The sequence below is a fragment of the Engystomops pustulosus genome, chromosome 4 (assembly GCF_040894005.1).
Source record: "Engystomops pustulosus chromosome 4, aEngPut4.maternal, whole genome shotgun sequence".
Taxonomy (NCBI): domain Eukaryota; kingdom Metazoa; phylum Chordata; class Amphibia; order Anura; family Leptodactylidae; genus Engystomops; species Engystomops pustulosus.
Genome location: NC_092414.1, coordinates 57,941,101 through 57,964,010, shown reverse-complemented (window position 1 = coordinate 57,964,010; position 22,910 = coordinate 57,941,101). Strand labels below are relative to the sequence as shown.

At 40.2% G+C, this 22,910-nt stretch overlaps 1 protein-coding gene across 2 annotated transcripts in view; it reads left to right on the top strand.

Annotated features, from left to right (window-relative positions):
- The first annotated feature begins 11,305 nt into the window (after window positions 1–11,305).
- The window catches only part of LOC140126473 (solute carrier family 22 member 4-like), a 32,945-nt gene continuing 21,340 nt past the window's right edge, over window positions 11,306–22,910 (top strand). Inside the window, exons 1-2 of one of the 2 annotated variants that reach the window (XM_072145978.1) lie at window positions 11,306–12,001; window positions 21,622–21,725. In XM_072145978.1, coding sequence (XP_072002079.1) covers window positions 11,609–12,001; window positions 21,622–21,725 — 497 coding nt within the window. In that variant the 5' untranslated portion in view covers window positions 11,306–11,608. The remainder of the gene's footprint in view (window positions 12,002–21,621; window positions 21,726–22,910) is intronic. The other variant, XM_072145979.1, reaches the window with a different exon arrangement.

The window sequence follows — 22,910 nt, the reverse complement described above, 5'->3', positions numbered from 1 at the left end:
GGACAATGTGACTGTACTGTAGGATAACACTACACATAATATACAGCAGGAGGACAATGTGACTGCACAGTAGGATAACACTACACATAATATACAGCAGAGGACAATGTGACTGTACTGTAGGATAACACTACACATAATATACAGCAGATGACAATGTGACTGTACTGTAGGATAACATCTTACATAATATACAGCAGAGGACAATGTGACTGTACTGTAGGATAACACTACACATAATATACAGCAGAGGACAATGTGACTGTACTGTAGGATAACACTACACATAATATACAGCCGAGGACAATGTGACTGTACTGTAGGATAACACTACACATAATATACAGCCGAGGACAATGAGACTGTACTGTAGGATAACACTACACATAATATACAGCAGAGGACAATGTGACTGTACTGTAGGATAACACTACACATAATATACAGCAGAGGACAATGTGACTGTACTGTAGGATAACATTACACATAATATACAGCAGAGGACAATGAGACTGTACTGTAGGATAACACTACACATAATATACAGCAGAGGACAATGTGATTGTACTGTAGGATAAAACTACACATAATATACAGCAGAAGACAATGTGACTGTACTGTAGGATAACACTACACATAATATACAGCAGAGGACAATGTGACTGTACTGTAGGATAACACTACACAAATTATATAAAGCAGAGGACAATGTGACTGTACTGTAGGATAACACTACGCACAATATACAGCAGAGGGCAATGTGACTGTACTGTAAGATAACACTACACATAATATACAGCAGGAGGACAATGTGACTGTACTGTAGGATAACACTACACATAATATACAGCCGAGGACAATGTGACGGTACTGTAGGATAACACTACACATAATATACAGCAGAGGGCAATGTGACTGTACTGTAGGATAACTCTACACATAATATACAGCAGAGGACAATGTGACTGTACTGTAGGGTAACACTACATATACTGTATTAGAGGACAATGTGACTGTACTGTAGGATAACACTACATATAATATACAGCAGAGGACAATGTGACTGTACTGTAGGATAACACTACACATAATATACAGCAGAGGGCAATGTGACTGTACTGTAGGATAACACTACACATAACATACAGCAGAGGACAATGTGACTGTACTGTAGGATAACACTACACATAATATACAGCAGAGGAGAATGTGATTGTACTGTAGGATAACACTACACATAATATACAGCAGAGGACAATATGACTGTACTGTAGGATAACACTACACATAATATGCAGTAGAGGACAATGTGACTGTACTGTAGGATAACACTACACATAATATACAGCAGGAGGACAATGTGACTGTACTGTAGGATAACACTACACATAATATACTGCAGAGGACCATGTGACTGTACTGTAGGATAACACTACACATAATATACAGCAGGAGGACAATGAGACTGTACTGTAGGATAACATTACACATAATATACAGCAGAGGACAATGTGACTGTACTGTAGGATAACACTACACATAATATACAGCAGAGGACAATGTGACTGTACTGTAGGATAACACTACACATAATATACAGCAGAGGACAATGTGACTGTACTGTAGGATAACACTACACATAATATACAGCGGAGGACAATGTGACTGTACTGTAGGATAACACTACACATAATATACAGCCGAGGACAATGAGACTGTACTGTAGGATAACACTACACATAATATACAGCAGAGGACAATGTGACTGTACTGTAGGATAACACTACACATAATATACAGCAGAGGACAATGTGACTGTACTGTAGGATAACATTACACATAATATACAGCAGAGGACAATGAGACTGTACTGTAGGATAACACTACACATAATATACAGCAGAGGACAATGTGATTGTACTGTAGGATAAAACTACACATAATATACAGTAGAAGACAATGTGACTGTACTGTAGGATAACACTACACATAATATACAGCAGAGGACAATGTGACTGTACTGTAGGATAACACTACACAAATTATATAAAGCAGAGGACAATGTGACTGTACTGTAGGATAACACTACGCACAATATACAGCAGAGGGCAATGTGACTGTACTGTAAGATAACACTACACATAATATACAGCAGGAGGACAATGTGACTGTACTGTAGGATAACACTACACATAATATACAGCCGAGGACAATGTGACGGTACTGTAGGATAACACTACACATAATATACAGCAGAGGGCAATGTGACTGTACTGTAGGATAACACTACACATAATATACAGCAGAGGACAATGTGACTGTACTGTAGGGTAACACTACATATACTGTATTAGAGGACAATGTGACTGTACTGTAGGATAACACTACATATAATATACAGCAGAGGACAATGTGACTGTACTGTAGGATAACACTACACATAATATACAGCAGAGGGCAATGTGACTGTACTGTAGGATAACACTACACATAACATACAGCAGAGGACAATGTGACTGTACTGTAGGATAACACTACACATAATATACAGCAGAGGAGAATGTGATTGTACTGTAGGATAACACTACACATAATATACAGCAGAGGACAATATGACTGTACTGTAGGATAACACTACACATAATATGCAGTAGAGGACAATGTGACTGTACTGTAGGATAACACTACACATAATATACAGCAGGAGGACAATGTGACTGTACTGTAGGATAACACTACACATAATATACTGCAGAGGACCATGTGACTGTACTGTAGGATAACACTACACATAATATACAGCAGGAGGACAATGAGACTGTACTGTAGGATAACATTACACATAATATACAGCAGAGGACAATGTGACTGTACTGTAGGATAACACTACACATAATATACAGCAGAGGACAATGTGACTGTACTGTAGGATAACACTACACATAATATACAGCAGAGGACAATGTGACAGTACTGTAGGATAACACTACACATAACATATAGTAGAGGACAATGTGACTGTACTGTAGGATAACACTACACATAATATACAGCAGAGGACAATGTGACTGTACTGTAGGATAACACTACACATAACATATAGTAGAGGACAATGTGACTGTACTGTAGGATAACACTACACATAATATACAGCAGAGGACAATGTGACTGTACTGTAGGATAACACTACACATAATATACAGCAGAGGGAAATGTGACTGTACTGTAAGATAACACTACACATAATATACAGCAGGAGGACAATGTGACTGTACTGTAGGATAACACTACACATAATATACAGCCGAGGACAATGTGACGGTACTGTAGGATAACACTACACATAATATACAGCAGAGGGCAATGTGACTTTACTGTAGGATAACACTACACATAATATACAGCAGGAGCACAATGAGACTGTGCTGTAGGATAACATTACACATAATATACAGCAGAGGACAATGTGACTGTACTGTAGGATAACACTACACATAATATAGAGCAGAGGACAATGTGACTGTACTGTAGGATAACACTACACATAATATACAGCAGAGGACAATGTGACTGTACTGTAGGATAACACTACACATAACATATAGTAGAGGACAATGTGACTGTACTGTAGGATAACACTACACATAATATATAGCAGAGGACAATGTGACTGTACTGTAGGATAACACTACACATAATATACAGCAGAGGGCAATGTGACTGTACTGTAGGATAACACTACACATAATATACAACAGGGGACAATGTGACTGTACTGTAGGATAACACTACACATAACATATAGTAGAGGACAATGTGACTGTACTGTAGGATAACACTACACATAATATACAGCAGAAGGACAATGTGACTGTACTGTAGGATAACACTACACATATTATACAGCAGAGGACAATGTGACTGTACTGTAGGATAACACTATACATAATATACAGCAGAGGACAATGTGTCTGTACTGTAGGATAACACTACACATAATATACAGCAGAGGACAATGTGACTGTACTGTAGGATAACACTACATATAATATACATCAGGAGGACAATGTGACTGTACTGTAGGATAACACTACACATAATATACAGCAGAGGACAATGTGACTGTACTGTAGGATAACACTACACATAATATAGAGCAGAGGACAATGTGACTGTACTGTAGGATAACACTACACATAATATACAGCAGAGGACAATGTGACTGTACTGTAGGATAACACTACACATAATATACAGCGGAGGACAATGTGACTGTACTGTAGGATAACACTACACATAATATACAGCCGAGGACAATGAGACTGTACTGTAGGATAACACTACACATAATATACAGCAGAGGACAATGTGACTGTACTGTAGGATAACACTACACATAATATACAGCAGAGGACAATGTGACTGTACTGTAGGATAACATTACACATAATATACAGCAGAGGACAATGAGACTGTACTGTAGGATAACACTACACATAATATACAGCAGAGGACAATGTGATTGTACTGTAGGATAAAACTACACATAATATACAGCAGAAGACAATGTGACTGTACTGTAGGATAACACTACACATAATATACAGCAGAGGACAATGTGACTGTACTGTAGGATAACACTACACAAATTATATAAAGCAGAGGACAATGTGACTGTACTGTAGGATAACACTACGCACAATATACAGCAAAGGGCAATGTGACTGTACTGTAAGATAACACTACACATAATATACAGCAGGAGGACAATGTGACTGTACTGTAGGATAACACTACACATAATATACAGCCGAGGACAATGTGACGGTACTGTAGGATAACACTACACATAATATACAGCAGAGGGCAATGTGACTGTACTGTAGGATAACACTACACATAATATACAGCAGAGGACAATGTGACTGTACTGTAGGGTAACACTACATATACTGTATTAGAGGACAATGTGACTGTACTGTAGGATAACACTACATATAATATACAGCAGAGGACAATGTGACTGTACTGTAGGATAACACTACACATAATATACAGCAGAGGGCAATGTGACTGTACTGTAGGATAACACTACACATAACATACAGCAGAGGACAATGTGACTGTACTGTAGGATAACACTACACATAATATACAGCAGAGGAGAATGTGATTGTACTGTAGGATAACACTACACATAATATACAGCAGAGGACAATATGACTGTACTGTAGGATAACACTACACATAATATGCAGTAGAGGACAATGTGACTGTACTGTAGGATAACACTACACATAATATACAGCAGGAGGACAATGTGACTGTACTGTAGGATAACACTACACATAATATACTGCAGAGGACCATGTGACTGTACTGTAGGATAACACTACACATAATATACAGCAGGAGGACAATGAGACTGTACTGTAGGATAACATTACACATAATATACAGCAGAGGACAATGTGACTGTACTGTAGGATAACACTACACATAATATACAGCAGAGGACAATGTGACTGTACTGTAGGATAACACTACACATAATATACAGCAGAGGACAATGTGACAGTACTGTAAGATAACACTACACATAACATATAGTAGAGGACAATGTGACTGTACTGTAGGATAACACTACACATAATATACAGCAGAGGACAATGTGACTGTACTGTAGGATAACACTACACATAACATATAGTAGAGGACAATGTGACTGTACTGTAGGATAACACTACACATAATATACAGCAGAGGACAATGTGACTGTACTGTAGGATAACACTACACATAATATACAGCAGAGGGAAATGTGACTGTACTGTAAGATAACACTACACATAATATACAGCAGGAGGACAATGTGACTGTACTGTAGGATAACACTACACATAATATACAGCCGAGGACAATGTGACGGTACTGTAGGATAACACTACACATAATATACAGCAGAGGGCAATGTGACTGTACTGTAGGATAACACTACACATAATATACAGCAGGAGCACAATGAGACTGTGCTGTAGGATAACATTACACATAATATACAGCAGAGGACAATGTGACTGTACTGTAGGATAACACTACACATAATATAGAGCAGAGGACAATGTGACTGTACTGTAGGATAACACTACACATAATATACAGCAGAGGACAATGTGACTGTACTGTAGGATAACACTACACATAACATATAGTAGAGGACAATGTGACTGTACTGTAGGATAACACTACACATAATATATAGCAGAGGACAATGTGACTGTACTGTAGGATAACACTACACATAATATACAGCAGAGGGCAATGTGACTGTACTGTAGGATAACACTACACATAATATACAACAGGGGACAATGTGACTGTACTGTAGGATAACACTACACATAACATATAGTAGAGGACAATGTGACTGTACTGTAGGATAACACTACACATAATTTACAGCAGAAGGACAATGTGACTGTACTGTAGGATAACACTACACATATTATACAGCAGAGGACAATGTGACTGTACTGTAGGATAACACTATACATAATATACAGCAGAGGACAATGTGACTGTACTGTAGGATAACACTACACATAATATACAGCAGAGGACAATGTGACTGTACTGTAGGATAACACTACATATAATATACATCAGGAGGACAATGTGACTGTACTGTAGGATAACACTACACATAATATACTGCAGAGGACAATGTGACTGTACTGTAGGATAACACTACACATTATATACAGCAGGAGGACAATGTGACTGTACTGTAGGATAACACTACAAATAATATACAGCAGGAGGACAATGTGACTGTACAGTAGGATAACACTACACATAATATACAGCAGAGGACAATGTGACTGTACTGTAGGATAACACTACACATAATATACAGCAGAGGACAATGTGACTGTACTGTAGGATAACACTACACATAATATACTGCAGAGGACAATGTGACTGTACTGTAGGATAACACTACACATAATATACAGCAGGAGGACAATGTGACTGTACTGTAAGATAACACTACACATATTATATACAGCAGAGGACAATGTGACTGTACTGCAGGATAACACTACACATAATATACAGCAGGAGGACAATGTGACTGTACTGTAGGATAACACTACACATAATATACAGCAGAGGACAATGTGACTGTACTGTAGGGTAACACTACATATACTGTATTAGATGACAATGTGACTGTACTGTAGGATAACACTACACATAATATACAGCAGAGGACAATGTGACTGTACTGTAGGATAACACTACACATAATATACAGCAGAGGGCAATGTGACTGTACTGTAGGATAACACTACACATAATATACAGCAGGAGGACAATGTGACTGTACTGTAGGATAACACTACACATAACATACAGCAGAGGACAATGTCACTGTACTGTAGGATAACATTACACATAATATACAGCAGAGGACAATGTGACTGTACTGTAGGATAACACTACACATAATATACAGCAGGAGGACAATGTGACTGTACTGTAGGATAACACTACACATAACATACAGCAGAGGACAATGTGACTGTACTGTAGTATAACATTACACATAATATACAGCAGAGGACAATGTGACTGTACTGTAGGATAACACTACTCACAATATACAGCAGAGGGCAATGTGACTGTACTGTAGGATAACAATACACATAATATACAGCAGGAGGACAATGTGACTGTACTGTAGGATAACACTACACATAATATACAGCCGAGGACAATGTGACTGTACTGTAGGATAACACTACACATAATATACAGCAGAGGGCAATGTGACTGTACTGTAGGATAACACTACACATAATATACAGCAGAGGACAATGTGACTGTACTGTAGGATAACTATACATATACTGTATTAGAGGACAATGTGACTGTACTGTAGGATAACACTACACATAATATACAGCAGAGGACAATGTGACTGTACTGTAGGATAACACTACACATAATATACAGCAGAGGACAATGTGACTGTACTGTAGGATAACACTACACATAATATACAGCAGAGGACAATGTGACTGTACTGTAGGATAACACTGCACATAATATACAGCAGGAGGACAATGTGACTGTACTGTAGGATAACACTACACATAATATACAGCAGAGGACAATGTGACTGTACTGTAGGATAACACTACACATATTATATAAAGCAGAGGACAATGTGACTGTACTGTAGGATAACACTACTCACAATATACAGCAGAGGGCAATGTGACTGTACTGTAGGATAACAATACACATAATATACAGCAGGAGGACAATGTGACTGTACTGTAGGATAACACTACACATAATATACAGCCGAGGACAATGTGACTGTACTGTAGGATAACACTACACATAATATACAGCAGAGGGCAATGTGACTGTACTGTAGGATAACACTACACATAATATACAGCAGAGGACAATGTGACTGTACTGTAGGATAACTATACATATACTGTATTAGAGGACAATGTGACTGTACTGTAGGATAACACTACACATAATATACAGCAGAGGACAATGTGACTGTACTGTAGGATAACACTACACATAATATACAGCAGAGGACAATGTGACTGTACTGTAGGATAACACTACACATAATATACAGCAGAGGACAATGTGACTGTACTGTAGGATAACACTACACATAATATACAGCAGAGGACAATGTGACCGTACTGTAGGATAACACTACACATAATACACAGCAGAGGACAATGTGACTGTACTGTAGGATAACACTACACATAATATACAGCAGAAGGACAATGTCACTGTACTGTAGGATAACACTACACATAACATACAGCAGAGGACAATGTCACTGTACTGTAGGATAACACTACACATAATATACAGCAGAGGAGAATGTGATTGTACTGTAGGATAACACTACACATAATATACAGCAGAGGACAATGTGACTGTACTGTAGGATAACACAACACATAATATACAGCAGAGGGCAATGTAACTGTACTGTAGGATAACACTACACATAATATACAGCAGGAGGACAATGTGACTGTACTGTAGGATAACACTACACATAATATACAGCAGAGGACAATGTGACTGTACTGTAGGATAACATTACGCATACTATACAGCAGAGGACAATGAGACTGTACTGTAGGATAACACTACACATAATATACAGCAGAGGACAATGTGATTGTACTGTAGGATAACACTACACATAATATACAGCAGAAGACAATGTGACTGTACTGTAGGATAACACTACACATAATATACAGCAGAGGACAATGTGACTGTACTGATAACACTACACATATTATATAAAGCAGAGTACAATGTGACTGTACTGTAGGATAACATTACACATAATATACAGCAGAGGACAATGAGACTGTACTGTAGGATAACACTACACATAATATACAGCAGAGGACAATGTGATTGTACTGTAGGATAACACTACACATAATATACAGCAGAAGACAATGTGACTGTACTGTAGGATAACACTACACATAATATACAGCAGAGGACAATGTGATTGTACTGTAGGATAACACTACACATAATATACAGCAGAGGACAATGTGACTGTACTGTAGGATAACTATACATATACTGTATTAGAGGACAATGTGACTGTACTGTAGGATAACACTACACATAATATACAGCAGAGGACAATGTGACTGTACTGTAGGATAACACTACACATAATATACAGCAGAGGACAATGTGACTGTACTGTAGGATAACACTACACATAATATACAGCAGAGGACAATGTGACTGTACTGTAGGATAACACTACACATAATATACAGCAGAGGGCAATGTGACTGTACTGTAGGATAACACTACACATAACATACAGCAGAGGACAATGTCACTGTACTGTAGGATAACACTACACATAATATACAGCAGAGGAGAATGTGATTGTACTGTAGGATAACACTACACATAATATACAGCAGAGGACAATGTGACTGTACTGTAGGATAACACAACACATAATATACAGCAGAAGACAATGTAACTGTACTGTAGGATAACACTACACATATTATATAAAGCAGAGGACAATGTGACTGTACTGTAGGATAACACTACACATAATAAACAGCAGAGGGCAATGTAACTGTACTGTAGGATAACACTACACATAATATACAGCAGGAGGACAATGTGACTGTACTGTAGGATAACACTACACATAACATACAGCAGAGGACAATGTCACTGTACTGTAGGATAACATTACACATAATATACAGCAGAGGACAATGTGACTGTACTGTAGGATAACATTACGCATACTATACAGCAGAGGACAATGAGACTGTACTGTAGGATAACACTACACATAATATACAGCAGAGGACAATGTGATTGTACTGTAGGATAACACTACACATAATATACAGCAGAAGACAATGTGACTGTACTGTAGGATAACACTACACATAATATACAGCAGAGAACAATGTGACTGTACTGTAGGATAACACTACACATAATATACAGCAGAGGACAATGTGACTGTACTGTAGGATAACACTACACACAATATACAGCAGAGGGCAATGTGACTGCACTGTAGGATAACACTACACATAATATACAGCAGGAGGACAATGTGACTGTACTGTAGGATAACACTACACATAATATACAGCAGAGGACAATGTGACTGTACTGTAGGATAACACTACACATATTATATAAAGCAGAGGACAATGTGACTGTACTGTAGGATAACACTACACATAATATACAGCAGAGGACAATGTGACTGTACTGTAGGATAACACTACACATATTATATAAAGCAGAGGACAATGTGATTGTACTGTAGGATAACACTACACATAATATACAGCAGAGGACAATGTGACTGTACTGTAGGATAACACTACACATAATATACAGCAGGAGGACAATGTGACTGTACTGTAGGATAACACTACACATAATATACAGCAGGAGGATAATGTGACTGTACTGTAGGATAATATTACACATAATATACAGCAGAGGACAATGAGACTGTACTGTAGGATAACACTACACATAATATACAGCAGAGGACAATGTGACTGTACTGTAGGATAACACTACACATAATATACAGCAGAGAACAATGTGATTGTACTGTAGGATAACACTACACAATAGTAATACTGCATACACTGTATATTAGAGGACAATGTGAGAGTGTGGTGTATACACGCCCAGTAGTGGGCGGTCCCCTGGTTGTGTAACGTGAATGTGCTGTGTCACTGGAGCACAGTGGAGGGGTCTGCTGTTCCCGCCTATGAGAGGAGGGGGTCGGGGCGGCAGGTAACGGGAGCGGGAGCTGCTGGTAGGTGACCACTGGCAGCCCCGGGGTAGTGCACTGGCATCAGGGACCTCGGAAGCTTCTGTAGCGTGATAACATCCCTTGTAACCCCGCCCCTCGTCACTCTCTAGAGGGCGGAGCCTCCATTCATAACAAGATGAGTAGCGCCCGGCTGCCAGTCTAGTGCCCGGGCACATCTTACACTGCTGCCCCCCGCCAGCCATGCGCGACTATGATGAGGCGACCTCTTTCCTGGGGGACTGGGGGCCCTTCCAGCTCACCATCTTCTTCCTGCTCAGCGCCAGCACCATCCCGAATGGCTTCAATGGTATGTCTGTAATGTTCCTGGCTGCCACCCCCGAGCACCGCTGCCTGGTGCCCGATAGTGCCAACCTGAGCCAGGCGTGGAGTAATGCCAGCATCCCCTGGGAGGAGAGGGACGGCCAGCGGGTGCAGAGCAGGTGCTGGAGGTACAGGCTGGACATCCTCACCAACTACTCTGCCCGGGGACTCATGCCGGGCGTGCACGTCAATGTCAGCAACATAGAGAAGGAGAAGTGCCTGGACGGCTGGCACTATGATCAGGACGTCTACCAGTCCACCGTGGTCACCGAGGTCAGTCTCTGCACCTACCTACCAATCCATGTATATGCTATCTATCTCTATCTGTCTGTCTATCCACCCATCTAGTTCCAATGAAGAGGCAGCACATAAAAATGTGATAAAAAGAAGGGCAGAACTTTAATTCCATAGCGACGTTTATGAGACAAAAATCACCTTTTTCAAATATGTCACCGAAAAGTCTCTTTGGAATATTAGTTCCACCCTTCCTTTTGATCCCATTTTGCAGCGCAGCCTCTTTATTGGAACTATGAATGGGACCCAAGCCACAGGATCTATGGCTGTGCACCCACTGACTGTTGTGCTGCTCAGGACTTTACTATCTAATGATCTATGATGTAACTCTTATAGAAATGTACCATATCTGAAATAGCACTGTGTGTCAGTCTGCTTGCCCCTTACACATTACTAGTATTTTACTTACTGGCAGTTTTGTAGCTTTTTGGCTGTCATACACGTTGTAGGAAGGCGCTGGCAGAGTCCTACATGTTTATAACCATTATAAAAGACCCAGATAGTAATGGGATTTACACTGTGTGTCTCATTCAAGAGCTGCCCACACCTTCTGACGTTACATATGGCAAAGCTGACATTTCATTGCAAAAGGGGAAGGTGCCTCAGGACAGATCCTGGGTGGTGCCTTGACACCCATGTACAGCAGGAAGATACAGATCTAGTATTACAATATTTGGTTTCTCCCTCCATTTTGCATTGTGCCAACTTCTCTCCAATCTTATTGCTTGATAAACTGCTGCATGGGTACAGGGTCATCTAAGTACAGGGTCATCTAAGGATAGGGCATCTATATTCAGGTCTCATAAGCCCCTATAAAATTTGCGTTCAGTGTCAGATGTGCTTGACATGTTTTGTGATTTTACCACCCATAGATTAATTACACATATTTTTGCGTGCGTTAGGTGTATTTTCTTAAAGTGTCTGTCTTCTTATATTTTTTGGCAGTGGATTAAAGGGAAAAAAGTGGAGCTTCCTCAGTGCGCTGCTACATCGGCTACAATCTAAAGTGTGGCTGATGTGTTGGTGCGGGGTTGGCCCTGGAGAGAGAGGGTTTGCTGCTGCAGTGGAAGGTGGTAAGCCGTGTACCCTGCACCAACACATCAGCCACACTTTAGATTACCACTGCTTTTCAGTCAGCAATATTCCTCCTCCAACTAGATCACGAATATTTAAGAACCTGACAAAGGGAGCGTTGTTCATTAATCGATACTTTGTGAATAAAATGAATTTGTGATCAAACATTGGTTAGGCCTGAAATTGATGTAGCAGCGCACTGAGGAAGCTCCACTTTATTCCCTTTAATCCACTGCCATTTGCAATACGGTCCTTCCAGGAGGAACCGTTAGGAGCACTGTAGCGCTACATCATCTCTTGACATACTCTGAGTAGTTATGCACTGAGTATAACTACCCCAGGTGAGAGCATAAGTAAACCTGATCTTAGACTACATTCACATTGCCACATGGGGGATGTATATACGACATACGTCCGATATACATCCCCCATAGACGGCAATGGGCTCACGGCGCCCTACGGAAGCAGTACCCTGACCCTTCTGTTCCAGCATTTATGGCACCATCTGGCATGCAAACTTCTGCAACCTCTGAAAACTGTGGATCTCTTTGCCCTGGTTACAATACAGAACCTGTATATCCAGTCTTGTATCCAGGCTAGAGATGGTCCCATATTAACCTGGAATCCTCTTTCCATTTCCCCCCAAAATCCTATCCATTCGATGTAATATCTCTCACACATTCCTTTAGATTCCAACAACTTCTCTGCAGCTTATGCAGCTCATCTCCGTACCATGGTGTAGATAACATTGTATACAAGAACATAATAACATACACATGTATGACAGTTATGACATAGTAATAAAATAACACAGACCTGCATGTCACAGTATGACGGCACACAGCATACAGACCACCGGGGCTTTGGATCCCTAATGTACGTTTTGGACAGCTCCTGGGCTCTGTATGCTGCATTGTGTTGTTATACTGTGACATGTGGGTCGGTCACATGTGTGTTTTACTATGTAGCATGCTATTGCATTACAGTGTGTGAAAATATTATGTTGTTTTATTCAATGTTATTTCTAAAAAAAGATTACATGTATGTATTCTATTACAGTCTTATCTTTTTGTTGGTTGAGGTTATATGCTCAGTGTTTTTTGCCCCATAGATAGATGTGTTGTACATCAGTATCAGTGACTCGATGGTAACCAGATAGCTGAGGCCTAGAGCAGGGGACATGGACCATGCTGCGGTGTGGTGGATGTGTTATGTCACTAAGACATGAAGTGCTGAAGACAGGATTTAGACTTTCTGGTTATAATCTCGTACATGACGTTCAATAATTTGGTATGAGACAGTGGATGGAAAAGAATTATTGTTGCGTGTGTATAAAGTATAGAGGGGAACAATGCAATGCCTATAGTTCCTCTGAAATTGTATGGAGAGGGTTGTGTGTCTATGATGTTGCTACACATTGTGTTACATTGTGATACTTGTGACATGACCAACGATGTTACTGTGCAATTGTAATGCTGTAATGTAATTGAGCATGATGTCTTTGTTACCTAAGGGGGTCATAGCCATGACACTCAGTTGCGATTGTGGGACTATTTTCTTGGTAGTGATAGTTATTGGTCGCTTGATGAATGTGTTTCTCCTGTCTTTGGCTTTACTCTAGTTTGCATTTGTTGTCTCTGTCAGGGCATTCAGTTCTATTAGACAGATAGAGAGGCACAACATGAAGCACTATGAAGGGCGCAGCACATGTCCGGCATGTTAGATATAGCACTACACCATGTTTTTTGTTATTCTGCTGCTCTGGTCATAGGAGTAAGGCAGAAAAGTATTGAATCTGCCTTACATAAGGTAATTGTGGACACTTCTCTAGAGATTGTCACATTCCCTGGAGAGAGGACCCAGGTGTGATGACCCCAGTATACATCCAGGTACTCATCACAATTCCAGTAGAATAATATGTCACTTATATCATCCACACCATAGATACAACACCAGGACCCAAAGGACCATATTATAAGTCAGTTGGATGTACCCTAAGTTGCATGAAGTAATAGCAGCCATGTATCCTGCTTCTATGTCAACAGATGTGTGTAATGTGTCTACCGTTACTATGGTTATGTCTTCTAAGATTCTAGATGTTTAAACAGTTGAGTATCCAAAATGAGTCAACAAAAACAGTATAAATTGACAGTTTATAGAGGTAACCCCCTCACAAGAACAATGTTTATGTAAAGAGAACCTAAGGTAGAGATAGCTGTGTTCCATGTTCTGCAGCAATCCCATAGACTTTGCTTTGGGGGGGGCTCAGAACCCTATTATAGTAATTGTTGGGGGATCCCAATCACCAGTCTTCTGGGAGAACCAATTTAAAATGAATAAATAATAAATAGTCTTTTCATAATATCTTATAATATTCATTACTATTTTATTAGGACATATGGTATACGTTATATACATTATAACATTGCTGCACATTTATTATTTATCGGTAATGGATCCAAAGAGTGTGACAGTACAAGGATAACAGATGTACGCTATATAACCAGTAGTACGTGCACACCCCCTGTAATGAATGGCTTCAGCCGCACCCTTTTCTTACAGGTACATATAGCCATGCAGTCACTATATAAATATTAGCAGGAGAACAGCCTGACATAAGATGCAGCTTAACAATACAAACAGTTCATGCAGTTAAGACCTGATAACTAGATCTGTCTAAAGTTCATTAGTATCCAATATGTCCCATACCATCCGTCCAGTACAATGCAGATCTGGTTATCAGGATCTTACTGCAGGCATCTGCTGGATTCGTCACAATGTAATACCTGGCAGAGTTTTCCAGTTTTCTTGGTGCCAGGGTGATGCTTTGTGCCCAATAGCTGCAACATTTTGAGAAGGAATAAAATGAACAGATCTTTACTATAGCAAAGTGGGATCTTAAAGGAACTGTGTCCATACCCCTGCAGGCCCTGCACTGTGTATGTATAGCTCTGTTACCATTGAAGTGAGTAGGAGCAGAGCTGTGGTAACCCAGCACGACCACTATACAGAAGACGGAGCCCTTAGCTTCAGTCTTCAGCTAGTGGTAGAAGTGGGAACAGCTCAATGATGTCATACACTAATACAGGACATACACTGATCACAAAGTGATACCTATCCTTATCAGTATTTATCTTGTCTGGGGGACAGTTGCTTAAAAGCAATACTGTTACCGGGAATGTCATTTTTAGCTGGTGGCAGGTTCCAAGTGCCTATCCTAAGTGCATTCCTTTGTCAGCATTCTGAATCATTTCTGTACTTTATAAAGCTTTATTTCACATTACCTGGCACACCAGCAATTGGTGAAGGGAGAAGGGGGTCAGCTGCAGCTGCTTGTGTGTCTATGTGTCTTCTCATGCATCCTCCCTCTACACCACACCACTCCTTCCCTCCTCTGCCTACTAAATGCACATTACAGGAAGTGGGATGCGGGGACGGAGACACAGGCACACACAGGCTGCTGCAGCTGCACTCCCTTCTCCCTGGGACTTACCACATGCTGGTGTGCCAGGTAATTTGAAAGTAAGTTTTACAAAGTACTGAAATCATTCAGAATGCTAACATGCACTAGCTACAAATGACATTCCTGTTGATAGGTTGGCTTTATGACATGATTTTATGGTAGAAAATTTTTTGGGGTGCAGCTCCCCATACAGCCCAATGCATAATACTTCAGACTTCTGAGCATGCATCTTTTAGACCTGCTCTCCAACACCTCTGGTGCGGAGTATCTCATACCGGCCAAACCAGGAACTTCTATAACCGGACATATTTGGGGCGTTTGTAGCCTGAACCTCATCAGTACCGAGAAGGGCTATTGCACATTGAAAAATTGCTGTATATAGATGGGTGTCTCTGATGTTAATTTGCAGACTTTTTCACATAAAGCATTGCTAAAGGTCAAGGACTACAATACAATGTAGTGTCTTCTCAGTTATATACAGAACTTACTAAGAAGCATAATTTACCCCTATCTAGAAGGCTGAAAGGTCTTTTATAATCTTCACAGAAATAAGATATCTGTGTAAAACCAACACATAGTATGAATTTTCATCCAAAATGTAAGACGACTTTGTTATTTATACGGTTTACCGCCTTTCTTAAGGGCTTGTCCACATTCCAAAACGAGGAGCTACCAGATCATGTGTCGTCTGCGCATCAAACACACTACAAGCTGATCAAAACAGGCGAGACAACAACTTCCCCGGCTGTTACATGTACAGTAAAACACCACTGAAAAACACTTTCTGCAGCTTTCAACATCTGGCAGTGCCCATTTATGGACCGCAACTGCACTTGTTTCAGAGGAGTTAAGATGCACTGGGCCAGGACCTGTTCTCATCTGTGTTTTGTCCATATTAACAGATTGGTCAGTTAAAAAAGATATAAAAGCATTGTATTCAATGCTTTGGTATCCCTTCAGTAAAATATACCTGTCCTAGGGTGATTGGTGCCACCATATAGCATCTTCTTAACAGATACCTCAACATATATTGCGTCTATACATTGGTGTTTGTTGGAGATATATGTTATGATATATGTTATGACAGCAGTCCCCAACCTCCGGGCTACGTCCCAAGACCAGCCAGGGTGATGTAAATCTAAAAGGGAAAAAAGGGAAAGTTGGCATTTAAAGGAGGGGTTCCTGAAAAAAAAATACTCTGTTCAGCCGATCCACATTTTCAAAAAGGTTGGAGACTACTGAGATATGATATATATTCCTCTTCAGCTAGATACATCATATAACTGTGGTCCTAATAGATTAGAGATTCCAGAACAATATATATGTGTGAAGGACACATTGTAGATGTATGGAAAGATCTGCAATGTGTTCTTCACACACATATATATTGTTCTTCACATGCTATTTTGTTCGCACCGTTCCGCGCGTATCTCCCGGCAAGTAAGCAGATGTGCCGAACATCTGTAATCTATTCTTCACTGTGTTTTTCACTGTGTCTTTCACTTGAATGATCCTGTGGTCACTGTGTTCACTGTTTTTATTCTATTCTTCACTGTTCTTCACATCTGCTAACTTGTCGGGAGATAATATATGTGCGGAACAGTGAAGAATAGATAGTCTCCCATTGACTTAAAAAACTAATGACCCCAAGGAAAAATGGAACAAAAACGCAGCCAAAAACATCAGTTTTTCACGCATTGCACCCTGATGTGAAATGCAACGCTAGTGTGGAAGGGGCCTTAGGGGCAACATGGTGTGGCATCAGGAGCAACAATGAAAGCACACAGTGTGGCCCAGCAAGTGTGCTATATTTTTCAGTGGGATTTAATTTTCTGGCATAAGGCATTAATGATTTGGTGCATAAACAAAAAGGAATAGAAATGTCTCCCCACTCATGAAGGTAAAATAGAACTCTCTTGACCAGCTTTTAGATGCTCTAATTTTGCGCCAAAAACTGTGCCACAAAAGGTGTCAGAAAACTAGGAAGTGCCAGAAAAGTAACAAATTCACAAGCGACGCCACAATTTTTCTCCCAAAAAAAGAGCAAGTTGTGAGTGTTGGAAAAACCACCAATATAATAGCGCCAACACTTTATAAATAAGGTACAAAAGCTGCAGCATGGAAGAAAAAAAATTGTGTACCGTTCATGTGCGGCGTTTGGTACCATTTTTTTTATCTTGTCACATTTTTGCATAGTTTTTTAAATTAGATTCTTACACTGTAATATTGAAATAAAATAGTAGAGCTGTTCCCTTAAACAATTAAGAGATTTTGTACAACAGTTGCAGACGTTTATATGTGAATTAGCTCAAACTTGCCAAGAGGGCGGTAACCTTTTATGATGTCTGTGCTGTGTGAAAGTGAAAGGTACCTTCCCCTTGGCTACTTTCGCTAATTCATTTAGAACTTTTATTGGGCCATAACAGGTATATAGATTTGGAAAAAAAGACCTACCGTAAGTATAAGTGTATGTAGGATAATATTTCCAACGTATTGCGATGACATATATGCCATTATATAGAGATGGTTCCCATTATGGGAATAGACATGGACCTTGTGGATTACATTTCTTGTGGGATGCCTCATTATAGCAATGCTCTATACCAGTGATGGCAAACCTTTTAGAGCCTGAGTGCCCAGACTTCAACCAAAAGCCACTTATTTATCGCAAAGTGGCAGGGTAGCAATTCAAGCAGTAATTTATTTCTCCTTGTTCTTTGACAACTGTTAGTCGTTCAGCCTCCTAAAGACACCAACGCAGTTGAAAGGAGGAGGGCAAATTGGTCTATCATTGTAGGAAGATTCTGTAGGAAGATTCTTTGAGTCCTGTCTGGTGAACTTCATTCTGGGGTGATGGCCTTTGTGGCCACAGAGAGGGCTCCGAGTGCCGCCTCTGGCACCAGTGCCATAGGTTCGCCACCCCTGCTCTATACAGTTAACAGAGCAAAATGAAGTATACAGACATGTATACTCAGTGCTGAGTATGGTGGAAATAGAACCGTGTGTGAACACAAGCTTAGTTTTGTGTTTCTTTCTATGGTCATTCAGATAATGTCCTCCGTGTATTCTAGGAGTAGCGTCACATGAAATCCCTATGCTGTTTGTGTGCTGGACTTGGTTTGTTTCAATATTTATTAGTAAATGAGTAATAAAAATCTATTTTTGGCTGTGGCGACATCTCTTCCTCTTTACCAGGTTGTAAATGCAGCCAAAATGCAGATGTCCCCTCCCTCACCACCCGCACCGCAGCGGGGGATATAAGTAGAAACCTTCATGAGAACTGGCCTGGTTTTCCCATTACTGAACATTTAATGACTAGTAAACCAGGTCTTCAGCAGTTGTTATGTTCAACACTACCGATTCTGTGTTTAGACTATTTTGATAAATAAGAAGGAAACACAAAAAATCATCAGGCAGAAATTCTGGGGTATGTACTGCAGCAGGCAGGTAGAAATTCTGTCTTACATACAATTCCTGACTGTCCTGGAGACCAAACCTTCCCCAACAACAAGTGTAGCAACAATGACCTCTCCAGGCTGTATGTAGTACTACACCATCACTTTATGTTATACAAGACCTGGCTTAAAATTGGTAGCGGTACACTTTCCTCCTAAGTGTTATAAGGCTACCTTTACACGACTGTAGGGGGACGTATGTGCAGACGCAAGCTTGTGGGCGTACATACATCGCCAATAGGCTGGAAATGGGTGCACGGAGCGATACATGTACCGCTCCGTACACGGGGAAAAGCTAGGGCATGTCCTATCTTTCCCCTTGTTACGGCACCGTGCATCACTATGGAGAGGGGTCACCACTCCTCCTCTCCAATGGGCGAACGTATGCCCGCCCAGCTACGGCCCGGTGGGCATACATTCGTGTGAATGTAGCTAAAGCACCAACTACTGTTAAGTACATTTCTCAAAAAGTTAAACATTTTTTTAAAAAAGCTATTTTTCATTCATAACCCCGTCTTCCAAATGTATTATGAAGGGTTATTCCCATTGCCCACAAGAAAATTTGGTCTTACAAACTCACTCCAGACACTTGATTGATTTACTGAAGCAGGAAACTGCTGTATAAGTGATTTTCCTCTTCACACCATCGGCCAGGTAGGCACAGAGGAGGCAGGAGCTATGTTATGTTACAGTTAGCGACTGTTCAAGCTGAACGTTCACTAATTAGTTGCGCCATTCTATACCACCTAGGAATTGGTGTATAGGTGTATAGGAAATATGCGCTGCACTGCGGGCGCTGGATACAGCCTCTTCATGTATCTGGCTGCGCTTTGTCAAATGCCGGCACAGGAACACCAGCGTATGATAAATGTCACCAGATGAACTCATCCTCTCGCTTGTGGGTAACAGGTGTTTTTCAGTTTCATAACATGGTAGCACATTGTAAGGATACACTTTCACCTCATGATCCATGGGATCTACCTATGAGGGTGCGACCACAAGTCCACATTTTCAGATGCAGTTTTTGATGCCCAACCCAGGAATGGAGTAAAAGTAGGAGGAGCAGCACGTTTCAATAATTTCTCTCAACCCATTATCATCCACATCTGCTTTTGGCTCCAAAAACTGCATCTGAAAAACTGAAGGGTAAGTTACCACATTATGTATTATGTGGAGATTGGCTGTGCAGCATGTCCGTGAGGTAAATCCGCAGCACAATACAGTAGCACTGGAGTTTATAGGCTCTATGGCAATCACATAGACGCACTGCAATGCAAAGGCTGAACTATGGCCAGAAACTAGATGGTTTTGTCTGGTTTCTAAAGCATTGGTAATGGCAGTGGATTTTCCACTGAGGTAAATTCTGCAGACATTACACAATGCGTGCAGATAACCTAACACCCCTCGTAACCCTGCTCTTGGAAACCCGCCAGTACCATTAATGTGCCCCTTTATTCTCAGTGTTCAGGGATGACATAATAATAACATATACCAGTGAAATGTGAATCCTGCCTTATGGTTCCTTCTTATCTAAGTACTTCACCTATTTTCATCTGTCACTGATCTCGCATCGTATGTTGTAGTTTATTTGCCATTTTATTTTACAGTGGGATATAGTCTGTGACAATGACTGGAAGGGGCCGCTCACATCGTCTTTGTTTTTTGCTGGTGTTCTTACTGGGTCATTTGTTTCGGGACAGCTCTCGGACAGGTAATGTGGTTAGCTCCCTCCCCTCCACTAATCTTATGTCTTGTAAGTATCAACGGAGGGAAGGGTATAAACTGACCTATCTCATCTCCAGCTGCTTTCAGAAGATGGTTTACAGATACTGCCAAGACTTCTTCTTGTGTATACAAAATTTCAGATCTTTATAGGGAATAATGCATCCTGCCCAAATGTATTAAAAAGGAAGAAAAAACGAAAAAAAACAACACATTTTCCCTTTATTTATGTGCTAAATTGATGGGTGATAGACTTATGCACACTTTGGCCACTTTCACACAGTCAGTATTTCATCAGTATTTTGCATTAGTTTTTGAAGCCAAAACTAGAGGTGGAACCTATAAAGAGGAAAGGTAAAATGGAAAGTTCTGTGTCTCTTCAGTGTGTTGATCTCACTTCTGTTTTTGTCTTACAAATGCTAGTGGAAAATACTGACAGTGTGAAAGTGGCCTTAGTGGAACTCTTCATTCCACATATAGAATGGCCCCAAATTATTTTGGGGATTTCCCTGGGAATATAACCACATTTACATTTGTAGACAATAAATGTTAAACATTTACTTTTTTAACCAAATATAGAGTACTAGTTTAAAATATATTCTCTAATAATTATGCTGTTGATAGTATTTTGGTTCTCTGTCATTGTATATGTTTATGAATGCAGTAACTTTCTATGGTGTTGCACGGAAACACAGACATTTGAATCTTTTTTAAATTCTATATGTTAATAAAGAGCAACATTAAGAGTACATTCAGATTTGCAGAAGTGGCAGCCGTAAGCTTGCCCCAAAGACGGCAGCCAGCTCATGGCCGCCATAGTCATGCATTGTGCACGTACACTGTAAATTAAAAATATACCTTGACTATTGATCTGTCCATTGTTAGCGAGAAATTCCTATTTTAATCCATATTCTAATGCGGCAGTTGGTGCATCATGGTTGTGTCCTCAGCTCCCGGAGCACCCTCCTTGTATGATAAGCAGGAGATTTACCTTGTTAGAAGTATGGGGAGACACTCGAAGAAGTGGGGTGTTCTGGGCAGGAACAGCCGCATATGGATTAAACTTGGAATATCTTAGAAATGTTAGAATGCACAGAAATAATATTAAGTGTTGGAAATCATAGAGCATTGTCACAACCTCAAAGGAAATCTGAAGAGCTCCTGGGGCTGCTAC